Below are 12,098 nucleotides of genomic sequence, written 5' to 3' on the forward strand. Positions count from 1 at the left end.
CTGGGCTTGAACTTTGGTTCTGTGCAGGAATAGCCAGGTGCACAATGTGCTGGTTTGCCTACTGGGGCCAGTGGGCAGGGGGGCACCTCCTACAGGCTCCTTCCTGGATCACAGCCTCCTCCCCAACATGGCGCAGTGCTCTGTGAGTCCCTATCCTGCCCCAGCCTCTGGACATGGGCCCAGCTGGCCTGACATCTGCTGGGTGCAGCCCAACAAGCTTGCCTTGTTTTGAAGTTATTTTCACAATAATGATGGCAACTACCATTACTAAGCACTCACCAGGCATGACACAGTCTGCTAACTACTTTCCATTCATGACCTTCTGTTTCTGTCTTAACCAATCCAATGAGGCAGGAATTCCTGGACCCATTTGAAAGACATGGAACGCAAGGTCTGGAGACACTGAGAGCCTAGAGATTCTAACGCAGGCCTTTGGAGTCAGGGCCTGTGCGTTCCACTCTCCTCCTTCCGTCACCACTGTCTCTCACGCCTGTCCCTCCTCCAGGCCCCACTGTCCCTCACCCCTGTCCGTTCTCCAGGACCTGTCTGACCACCCATCTCCCTCCTGCAGTCTGACTGTGTGCATCCTACAGTAGAGATACCAGGGCCCTCCTCACCCATCCAGGGGTGGACCCATGGTGAAGACGCCACAGGGGACAGAGGGAGAAGGTGGGATGCTTGGAATGTCTCTTCTACCAGCCTTCCGGGTGCCTGCTAGTGCCCATCGTTGGCCAAACTGAATACAAGCCTCTTGACAAGGGAGCTTCAGAGACGCAGCTCAAGGGGCCAGGCCCCTGAGACCCACAGCGGGTGGGAGACGGACGTGAGGACAGTAGATGCGGGTCTAGCCAGCCCCCAACTCTGGAAACAGCCTATCTCCGTTCCTCCCAGCTAACTGAGCCGCGCTCTGAACACTGGGTCCCAGGCCTTGTCCAGATGTGTGCCTCTGGCTTTTCTGAGGCACGTGTCCTGCTGATCTCCCACCTCCCTGTGTCCCTTTGGCCCCTCTGGCCTCTTGGTGTCACCTCTCCTTTCCCAGGCATGTGCTCTGGTCCAGCCTGTCATGGTTCTCTTTCCTGGCTCTCTGGTGACCATATCGGCAGGGGACGGGTCACAGCCCCTCTGAGATGTGGCTGAGCCAGTTTCCTGCCCCCTGCAGCAGTCCTGACCTGGGTCAGGAGGTTCACCGCCCTGGAGCAATACTCCTTCCTCAGTGCCCCCTCGGTGGGTTATTTCTGGAATTTCTCTCCCAGATCTTCTGGGTGTCTGGGTCTACCAACGTCCCATCATTGCTGCAAACACAACCAAAGCTGCCTTTCGGAAAGCTCCCGTGTCCCCCTCCCAGTGACAGCAGTGACTATCAGTCCCTTGCTGCCTTGGCTTGAAGGCTTAGAGTCTTCCAGTTCAACCCCCACATGCTGGACAGAGGAATTTCTCGTAAGACGCTTTCACCAGTCTCTCTCCTCCAAAGGAAGAAGAGACGAAGCCCCTCCTCTGGACCAGGCAAACCATCCAGCTCACGGATCAGTCAGGCCACACTGGCTGCACGAGGACAGCTGAGCCGGAGGAGAGGAGATGAGGGTGCAGTCTGGTGGGCGCGGCAAGAAAGGGCACCCCGAGATCTCTGTGGGAGTGGACTCCACTACTCCTGCGTGCTTACAGATCTGCCCCTTCCAAACAGCGAGTGCCTGGGGCAGGGGCGCAGAGGCCAGCCTCAGTATATGGTCTCCAGGTTGCCTCACTCTGCACTGCCAATTCCGGGCCAGGCCTGGAGAAAGGCTGGAAGCTCTCCTCCTCTTGCCACTTTTCATTCTCCTGCAGTTCCTGAACCTCCCCCAGCTCACCAGCTTTTTCTTTTGGCCACAGGGAAGGCAGTGACGCAGGAAGGGTCGGACAGCCCTGATTCCCATCATTCCACTGTGTGAGCTCCAGCAGGGGCCTGCAGCTGCCTGGGCATGAGGACGCTTTTGTGACGGAGATGCTACTTGGATCACCCCCTTTTAAAGATGAGGAGACTGAGGACTCAGCAGGTTAAGTCACTTGCCCAGGCTCACGAGGCTGGAGAGTGGTGGACTGTTATGGAACCCATGTTTGTTCATCCCACACCAAGCCCTGGACGATGCTGAATCCTGCTCTGGGGGGAGGTTCTAGAAGCATCCTCTGGGCCAGTTAAGTCAGTGCCCCAAGACGCCTGCCTCTGCTCCAGGCCTGTGGGTCTAGACCTGATTTTTGGTGACCAGCCGGCCATACTCGCTGGCTCTGGTGTTGTGGAAATGTGAGTACAAATTGTACAGACAAGACGGTTCAGCCAGAAGCCGCCAGGTGCTGTCGAACAGGACATGATCCAGCTCACGGATCTGAGCAGTGGGAAGGCATGGGGTAGGTTCTCCAGCCCTATAATTCCACATGATTCACAGCAACTTGGGAGCCTGGTCACCTGAGGGTTGGCCTGGGTGTGGTTTAACAGAGACCTCACCATTCAGCCCCCACATCCAGAAGGCTGTGGTCAATGTGACTCTACGAGCCACCCCACTATAAAAGCTGGAGAATGTGGCTGGGTGTGATGGCTCACACCTGTAATCCCAGCACTTTGGGAGGCTAAGGTGGGAGGACCACTTAAGGCTGCAGTGAGCTATGATCATGCCACTGTACCCCGTCTCTAAAAAAAAAAAAAGCAAAGGGCTGGGGAATGAGCCATTCTGTCTCTTCTGTTACCATGAATTCTCAGGGATGAGCTTGGATGGCTAAGGGGGTGCCTGCCCTAGAAGACACGAGGCATACGCTTGGTCTTGCAGGCTGCCAGCTCTGTGTGGCCTTGCCTGGGCTCTGGCCCACTCTGAAAACTGGATGAAGACCGGAACCTCATCCCCACCAAAACGCACAGACCATGCTTTATGCACAGGGTCTGAAGATTGCCACACTCTCACTTGGAGCCCCACCCAGTGATTCTAAATGAAGACGCAACAAAAGTGCTGATGAGAATCTTCTCTGGGCTTTACTTGGCTTGACTCACTTAACTCTGGCACTGTCTATCTGAGGTAGGCACAATTATCACCCCCATTTCCTAGAGAGAAAAACGGAGGCTCAGACAGGACGTCATTAGTCTGAGGTCACACTTCAGGGAATGGCAATGCCTGGATTCAGACCGCAGTCAGATGCCGTGCAGTTCTTGCTCTGCCCTCTCCGTCTTGCCCTCTGGCTGGTGCTGGCACAGACCCTTCCAGGCAGGAAGCTGCGTCTCAGGCTGGAGAAAATGTGAACACGGGCACCTGACAGAAGCCTGAGGATGCTGTTGGCCAGCGGAGAGGACCTTGATGCATTTCACAGGGCTCTGGGCCCATGAGCAGAACGCATCCGCCATGAGTGACATCATTCGGCTCAGCCGGGGAGCCTGGCATCTGGGCTTGGAGCGCGATGCTTCATGAGCTGCTGGGAGGCTTCCCTGGGTGACTGAACCAGGGCTCGTGGTCCCAAGTGATGAGGATGGGGCAGGACAGAGACCAAGTCCCAAGCTGTGAACAGTCCCTTGGAAAGCCATAGGTGGGAATTCTAGCTCAGCAGCCCTGGACGGAGAGTAAGAACAGGGCTCAGCATCATGCTCGGCGCTCTTCATGCATTATTGCGTTTATTTCTCTCTAAAACCTTATGAGGTAAGAACTAGCTAGCAAGGGCAATGCTGGGCCCTGGGAGATAAGGAAACTGGGCCAGGGTCTCCCAGCTTGAGTTTGGAGACGGGGTTTCATGTCCAGGCAGCCTGATGCCAGAGAGCCGGCCCTTGTCCCCTCACTCTCCTGGGGTGGGGACAGGGGAAGCAGGGCTCCTGGCTCCCTGTGCAGCTGTCCCCAAGTCTCTCTTCCTAACGTGGCTCCTCCCTTGCACTCCCACACTCCCTGCTCCCTTGCGCTCTTCTGTGTCTGCCACAGAGCAGGTGCGCAGTCCGTGTCTGCTAGAACGTGTCACTGGTGAAACCCAGGATGCCTGGGCTGTTGGGCAGTGGCCTGAGGCCTTCCTCATCCCGTCTCCTCCGACCTTAGACCAGTGCAGGGCGGGGCTCCCTGCCGCTCCCCGCCCCACGCCCCAGCCCACACGGTGGGGAGTGCAGAAGTTGGAGCGGCTGTCCGGGTCCCCAGGGCCCCAGAGCCACGCACCCTCTCAGCGCCAGCTCACAGCTGAAGGGTCTGCTCCTCGCTGTCGCTGTCACTGCCTTCCAGCTGCTCCAGGATCTCGTCCAACACCACAGACCGCTTTTTCTTCGGGGGCTCTGTGGGAGCCCAGATGGCAAGAGAGGAGAAAAGAACAGCCGAGAGGGTTGGGAGGCAGGAAGAGAGAAATGACAGAGGAAGGAGGGAGAGGGGAGAGATGAGCAGAACAAGGGTGCAGGGAGACAGAAAAGCAGTGAGAAAATGCGAGAGGGGGAAGTGGGGGGGGAGTGGAGGGAGAGAAGATACAGAGGTGGGGGAGAGAGGATGGGGCAATGAAGAAAGACAAGGAGTAGGGGAGAGAATCAAAGGGGGAATGAGCAGGAGAGAGAAACACTAGGGTTAGTCTCAGCATCGCCATGACGGGGCTGCCTCCCTCGCACTCTCAGAAACTCTCCTGCTTCCCTGGCCATCCCCTCCCCATCTTCCACCCACAGGGGAAAGGATTCCCTCGAGAAAAAAGAGGGAGGGGGGGTCTCCTGTGCTACTTCCTCACAGCAGGTCAGAGCTTGGTTTGGAGGAAGCTGAAACCCTTCAGAGAGGCTGAGCCAAGCAGTGGGCCACGGCTGGGGAGACAAATAGAAGCTGTTTCTGTTTTCCTGGAGGCCAGGCTAATGGTGTAGTACATGGCTGGCATAGAGCAGGTGCTCAGTAAGTGGTGGGTGAATAGAACAGATGCAAAGCTCAAGGATTCCAGAGAAGGCATGGAAGGAATGACAATTAGAGGTGGCTTTGAAGAGGAGGACTATTTGACTTGGGCTTTGAAGAATGCAGAGGAGTTTTCTGTGAGGAGAGGGAATTCAGGGTCATGAAGAAAAGCATGGAGGTAGGAAGGGGCACTGTGGGCTCAGTCCCACAAGCACCTCCTAATTAGGTACCATCATGAGCCACTGCTCCATTTCTGTCAGCAACCCCACAGGCAGGTGGTACGCAGGTGGCGGAAGTGAGGCACGGACAGGCAGGCCTGAGGTCACCCAGCTAGGAAACGGTGGAGCCAGGATTCGAACCCCAGTCACACCTAAACCCACAGTCTTTCTGCTTTTCATGGAAGTCTCGGGTGCTGGGCATAGAACTCCAAGGGGATCAATGGTGGCAGGAGAGGATGTGTGGGGTCCCTTGGCCCTCCAGGAAAAAAGTGAGGCTGGGATCCAGGCTGGCTTCCTCTGCCAGTCCCTCTGCTAGTCTAACCGCTAGTCAATGGGCAGCCTCGCTCGCAGATAAGGCTTGATTTGTACAGAGGCAGTGTAAAGAGGCTGTCCAAATTTCCTCCCTTTCCATGGCTCAAACACCTCCCTGAATAAATCACGCTGAGGCCCTTTACCTCTATCTCTCTGCCTAGCCTTTTCTACCGAGACCTCCCCAGGGCCAGCACAGTGCTTGGCCAGGAGATGAAGACTTGGTTTCCCTTTGTGTGTTCCTGGGCGAGTGATTTTACCTCTGAAACTGTTTCTTCAATCTCATCCCTCCCAAATCAATTCAAACATTGACCTCATTTCTCCTCATCTCCATGGCTGTATCCCAATCCAAGTACCTCTCAGCCCCTCACTAGAGATCCCCCTCCCACCAAGGGATCCCTCTAAACCATGTGTGTCAGATGTACCACTCCCTAAGAAAGCCCCAAGCTCCTCTGGAGGCGTCACTGGAGCTGGCCCACCTCCCCCTGCTCAAGACCTTTGCACTGGCAGCACCCAGATCTCCCTCTCCCTCTACCCCTGAGCTCCAATGCCACCCCACCCCCTGACACTTTTTATTATCCACACTGCCGCAGGCCTTTCTTTGTGTGGGATGTTGTCTCACTCATTGCTGTGTCCCTAGCCTTAGTACGCTGCCTGGCACCCAGCGAGTGCTTGTGAAATATCCCAGAAAAGGGAATGAGCAGACAGAGCAAGGGTGAGAGAGACGGCAGAGCCTGCCCCATGGCGAGGGTGCGGAAGGTGCGGGAGGCGCCCACCTGCCTGCCACCTGGGAGCCTCAAGGTCTGGCAGCTGTACCCATCATTGTTAATCATGAAAAGGGAGAGGGGGACAGGGTGGGCTGGGGTGGTGGGGACTGGTGGCCTGGGGTTCAGATGCCGGCTTCCTCTCCTTCCTCACGCCCTCCTAGACACTCTTGGTTTCCTTATAATCGCCAGTCCTGGAGGTGTACAATGGCCTCTGGAAATTGAATTTGTGGGCAGGTAATAGGAGCTGGAAAATAGAAACGTAACAAAACAGGGCCTGCAGGCAATCGCTGGCGCCCCTCCCATCTGCTAACATGGTTTGGGGTGGCAGCTCACTCCTGGGGCGGGGGTCCCTGCCTTCCTGGGACAGGCCTGGCCTGGGGTCTAAGGGATGGCCAGCAGTGGCGGCATGGGATTTTTTTCTTCTTTCCCACATCCTGACAACTTGGAGGGACAGGCGAGGGGCGAGTTCTCGCCCCATCCATTGTGTCGGCTCAACCTTTAAGATATACCCGGACTTGGGGCGCTTCTTCCCCGTGCTCCTGCACCCCTGGGCCGCACCACCATTGCCTCTGGCTTCCTCTGCCCTCCCTCCTAGGAGTCCGGTCTTGAATGGCAGCCAGAGGGAGCTTGTTAAATCCTCCATCACAGCATGCCGCTCCTTTGCTCAAGCCTCCAGGGGCACCATTTCACCTGGGGAAAAGCTAAAGCTGTTACGTTGGCTGCCAGGGCCACTGAGCAGGCTGTGCCCCCTCTCTGCTTCCCTCCCACTCTGCTCAGGCACTCGGGCCCCTTCCTGGCTCCTGGCTCCTGGCTCCAGCACTCCCACCTCAGGGCCTTGCACCTGCTGTTCCCTTGGTCTGGAATGCTCTTCCTCCACGGAGCCACTCAGGGGCCTTACCTTTTCAGTGAAGCTTCCCTCCTTATTGAAAATCCCAAGTCCTCCAGAGTGCCCTGACGTACACTTCCTAATCCCTTTCCTGTCCACTTCCCCCACAGCATGTCTCCCAGTCTCACTGTGTGTCATATTTCCACTTTACTATCTGTCTTCCTGGCTGGAACGTCAGCCCTAGGAGGGCAGGGGTTTCTATCTGTTTTATCCACTGTTCCATTCTCAATGCCCAGAACTGTGCCTGGCACATAGTAGATGCTCAATAAAAGTGTGCTGAGAGACTGAGGGAGTGAATGATAGGGAAACTTGAGGGTCAAGGAGTGTAGGTTGCTGAAGGACAAACGGCAGCAGAGATGAGGCCAAGAACAGTTGTTCAGAGCCTTCATTCACGCTCTCATTCCCTCACACGACAGAGACACCTGCAGCACCTGCTCTGGGTCAGGCATGGTGGGGAATAAGCCTGGTTTGGCCCCACCTAAGGCTTTCTGGTCTGGCAGGGGGAGATGGAGAAAGAACCAGATAGTTGTGCCTCAAATTTCTAACCTGTAAAATGGGAATACTAGGGGTTGTGGTGGGGCTGAAATGAGTAAAAAGGGCAATGCCTGGCTCCTGGTTAGGGCTCAGTCGATGGTGCAGAGACCAACACCTGTGTTACTATTATGGATAGGAAAGGTGTTGATTTCGTGTCTCTCCTGGCCACTGGGGCAGTGCGAGCTCACAGGGCGGGGGCTCTCACAGGGAGGCTGGCTTATGAGACATGAGCAGTACACAGTCGGCAGGTAAAGGAATGAGATGATTTGGTTCATCAAGGCCAGCGGAAGTGTGAGCCCCGCCTTCTCGGTTTGCACACTGGAAACAGGGGCATCTGCTGACTCACTGTGGGGCAAGCGACGTGGAAGGCACAATGGTGACAGGCAATTCCATGGCTACGGGAGTCACATGATCTGAGGTTCTAGCTCAGCCACTGACCAGCCAAGTGACCGTGGGACAGTCACTTCAGCTCTCTGGGCCTTGGCTTCCTGACTATACAGTGGGGACAGAAATAGGGGACATCTCAGCAGGCGGCTATAAAGATGATCAGGTTCACAGGTGGGGCCTGGGATGCCCAGGGTCTCACCACTCAGGAGCCATTACTGTGCTCCTGGGCCAGGCATATCTGCCAGGGTTCAGGCTGGGCCCCCAACTGCCCCCCTGGAGGACGTGTCAGGCCCTGAGTTCCCACCAAATGACACCCCACACCTCCCACCGGCCCTGCTTCCTTGAGGAGCACCCTGTTTGCAGGGAACAGCTGCTGAAATCCCACTTCCCCGACATCAAAAGCCTCAGTGGGTTTTCACCAAACAAACATAATGCAGAACCGGAGAAAGGTGTAAAATAAATAAACGAAACAAGCTGTGCATTTTCTTTCAGTATTACAGCTGCACCCGAAGATAAACAACAAGTGAATGTCACCAAACATCAATACCCGAGAAATTAACTTGACAAAAAGCTCAGCCGTCCCCTGACAACCCCCCAGTCCTGCCCCCCTCCCCCCCAACCTCCGACTACCATTTTTGCATTTCTGGAGTTCCCACCTAATGATTTTATTTTTCAATTAATTCCTTGACAGAATGCCAGCCTGTGTCTCTCCCTTCCCTGGCTGGCGCTGTCGGCCCTGCATGGGAGGCCCAGGCAGGCAGGGAGAAAGGCGCAGGCAGGGAGAAAGGCGCGGGCGGGGGGCGGGGGTGTGTCGGGAGGACAAGAGAAAGCGCTTCTTGGGGTTTTGTTCCAGAAGCAGACGTTGAGGAAAGGCAAGCCGGGGGAGAAGAGCGTGGCTGATAAGAGGAGAAGGGAGTTCTGAGAGGAACCCTGGGAAGAGGCAGGCATGAACAGCTTGGGGAGGGGAAAAGCGCTGGGCCAGGAAGCCCAGGGCTGGATTCTGAGTGGAGAGGCCTGAGGTGCAGGATGGAGGGTGCTAGATGCGGGTTGCTGGGCGGGTGAGCTGCCAGGATGAAACCCTGCTGCTCCTGGCTGGGCAACCTTGGGTAAGTTGCTTCACCTCTCTGGGCTCCTCTCAGTTTCTGCAGTTACTGAATGGTGATGACATTCACACGCCTAGGGTGTGTAAGGGTATTAAAAGAACGAATATATGTATGTAAGGCCTTCACAATAGTGCTGAGCAAACGGCAAGAATGTCAATACAGGTTGGTCATTCTTACTGCTATTGACAGAATCTGTTACTGAGAGCATGAGGGTGGGCCACTCCCCTCCTCTATAACATGAGGATGGCAATAGCAGCTCTGGACTCTTGTCTCAAAAAAAAAAAAAAAAAAAAAAGTGACCAATGGGATGTAGCAGGGCCTCCCACTGTGGGCCCACATTAGAGCATCTGGATTTGCTGACATGATTTGCCATGAATAAAGAAATCAGTGACTAATGTTCAAAAACAGGGAGATGCTACATGACAATCTGCACCTCTAGTTTCTCTTGAACCTGGAATGGCTAACCTGTGAGCGTGGCAGACCTGTCCCCTCCCTGCCTACAGGTAACTGACGAGGCTGTGTACTAGCTGCCCCTGGAGACCGGAGGCCTCACTTACGGGAGCTTTTCGACCTGTTCCTGGAGGCTCCCAAGTTGCTACTTCCCGAGACAGAGGATAAGCAAGGCTTTGACAAACTCCGCTAAGTCGGAGACAGAACTGACTCCAAGAGGCCGGGGTGAAGGGCATGGGCCGGGGGCACAGGAGGACAAGGGGAGGAAGGAGGATGGGGCAGGTGGAGGCCAGAATGAGGCACCACAATCTTCAGACTCACTGGTGTGCAGTCCCGGGCTGCTGGGGGACACCAGCCACCTGTAGCTCCCACCCTTGGGGAGTATGAGGATGTCACGGTATGGGTACCGCAGGGGGCTGGCCTGGCTTGGGAGGCTGCCTGAGCCAGATCCCCACCCTCAGCTGCTGGTGCCTGTGCCTGGGTCTCTACCCGTCCTCCCTGGCTTCAGCTCTTGCAGCCCCCATGGGCAGAGCTCTCATACCCAGATGGGTCTGCACCTCAGGGCTCTCTGTGCAGCAGGCACACATTAGATACGCACAGAATAAAAGGTGCTCTTCAGGAGATTGGCCTGGCCCCTAAGACCAAGCCAATGGCCCTTTACTGATACAGGAAGCTGTTTTAGGGTTGTGCCTTTTTTTTTTTTTTTTTTTTAAATAGACAGAATCTCACTCTGTTGCCCAGGTGAGTGCAGTGGCGTGATCTCGGCTCACTGCAACCTCTGCTTTCCGGGTTCGAGTGATTCTTGTGCTCAGCCTCCCGAATAGCTGGGATTACAGGCGTGCACCACCACGCCCAACTAATTTTTGTATTTTTAGTAGAATCGAGATTTCACCATGCTGGCCAGGCTGGTCTTGAACTCATGAGCTCAAGCGATCCACCCGCCCTGGCCTCCTAAAGTGCTGGGATTATAGGTGTAAGCCACCACATGTAGCCAGTTGTAGCTTTTTAAAACACAGTGAGTCCTTCTAAGAACTAGGTGTGGTGTGAGAGAGTCCTTGCACAGAGCGGGTGGGCAGGACCCTGGGCTGCAGACTGGCCTCTGCCACTGCGGGACTCCCAGGAGCTGCTAAGCTCCTTACGTCACTCAGTGCTCCCACCTGTTAAACGGGGATGGTGCCTGTTCTGCTTACCTCATGGGAACCCTAAGGGTTCCTGCCTTCAGTCACTCTTAGCAAGCATGACCGAACACATTCTATGTGCCAGGAATGATGCTAGGGATATGGCAGTGAAAAAAACTCCACAGGATAAACTAAACCACCAGCCACAGGGCCACACTAGGGCTCCGGGCAGACAAGACGAGGTGGGACCTGAGTGCTGCCACTTAGTGGTCCCAGCCTTCTCTGAGTCACCAAACTTACTCTTCTGTAGACAGGACACAGTAGTAGCACCCACCACAGGGGATCTGATGAGATAAAGCATGAGAGCACTTAGCCCAGGGCCTGGCATGTTGAGGTGCCAGGCAAACATGAAAGCTAATGATCAAAGGGTCCTGTGAGGCCACCCCAGAGGACAGGCAGTGCCCAGCAAAGGGGAAATCCAGCTGCCCAAGATAAGGCTGAGGGGCGAGCCGCAGGGACCACTCCTCAGAGGCCTGCTGGCTCTGGACTTTCCTACAGAAATTCCACCAGCTGGGTAACATCATTGTCCCACTTTTCAGATGAGGAAGCAGCCACACTAGGGCTTTGAAGAGTCAAGTGGCCACATTCTCCAAGCAGGACCTTGAGCTCAGACGGGGCTGGCTCTAGCCTTGCTGGCACAGCACAGCAAAGCCTGCCCTGCCGGCTGGGGACAATAGCCCAGCCTCCCTAGGCAGGGGGGTCTCAACAGGAAAGGCATGAACAGAACTGGGCCGTGTAGCAGCAATTTTCTTTTCAAAGGCCATTGGTTCTCAATCCAGCTGTCTGATAGAATCAGCTAGGAAACCACTGATGCCTGGATCCTACCTCCAGAGGTTCCGATGCAAATGGCCTGGGGTGGGCATGGGATATTATGACTGCTATGATGACCGCTGTTATTAATCTTGGTGCTGAGGACTTGGGCTCCCTGAGCAGCTGGAGACTGGGCTGGTGGGTGGAGTAACTTCGCTCTGTGCTCTGGGTGTCTTGTGTGTGTGTAGAATTCCACAACTGGCCACGCACAACCCCATACACAGGGGCCGGCGAAGGCGCTGCAGCCCGGATTCCCGTGGATTTATCCTGAGCTAGGGCTGTAGGCGTGGGCTATGCCTGGGAGCTTCTAGACTTGGTCCCACATGTTTGTGTTAGTTACAGATGCTGGGAGACCTGTGCGGGCTGGGAAGCAAGGGGAGTGTCCCGGTGAAGGTGACACCGGGAAAAGGGAAAAAGAACCAGGAAAGGTGGGAAGGTGTCCCCTACTTCTCTGCCTTGAGCCTGGAGGAATCTCCCAAGTCTTAGGATTTGGTCCACATCAGCTACTGATCTCTTTTCTTTTGGCATAGGCCCTGGGTTGGAGGGCACAGGCTGAAAGGGAGCAGCTGGTAACATCTCATGGGGCCAAAGTGTAGTGGTGTCTGCACC

The 12,098-nt window shown here is 55.5% G+C and overlaps 1 protein-coding gene across 1 annotated transcript in view; it reads right to left on the reverse strand.

Annotated features, from left to right (window-relative positions):
* Positions 1-2,973: 2,973 nt before the first annotated feature.
* Positions 2,974-12,098, reverse strand: part of RBM19 (RNA binding motif protein 19) — a 142,671-nt gene continuing 133,546 nt past the window's right edge. The window contains exons 24-25 of the mRNA XM_005572333.4: positions 4,149-4,261; positions 2,974-3,563 (exon numbers count right to left, since the gene is read on the reverse strand). Of these exons, the coding sequence (XP_005572390.3) occupies positions 4,164-4,261 (98 nt within the window). The 3' untranslated portion in view covers positions 2,974-3,563; positions 4,149-4,163. The remainder of the gene's footprint in view (positions 3,564-4,148; positions 4,262-12,098) is intronic.

Source organism: Macaca fascicularis, chromosome 11 (genome assembly GCF_037993035.2).
Source record: "Macaca fascicularis isolate 582-1 chromosome 11, T2T-MFA8v1.1".
NCBI lineage: Eukaryota > Metazoa > Chordata > Mammalia > Primates > Cercopithecidae > Macaca > Macaca fascicularis.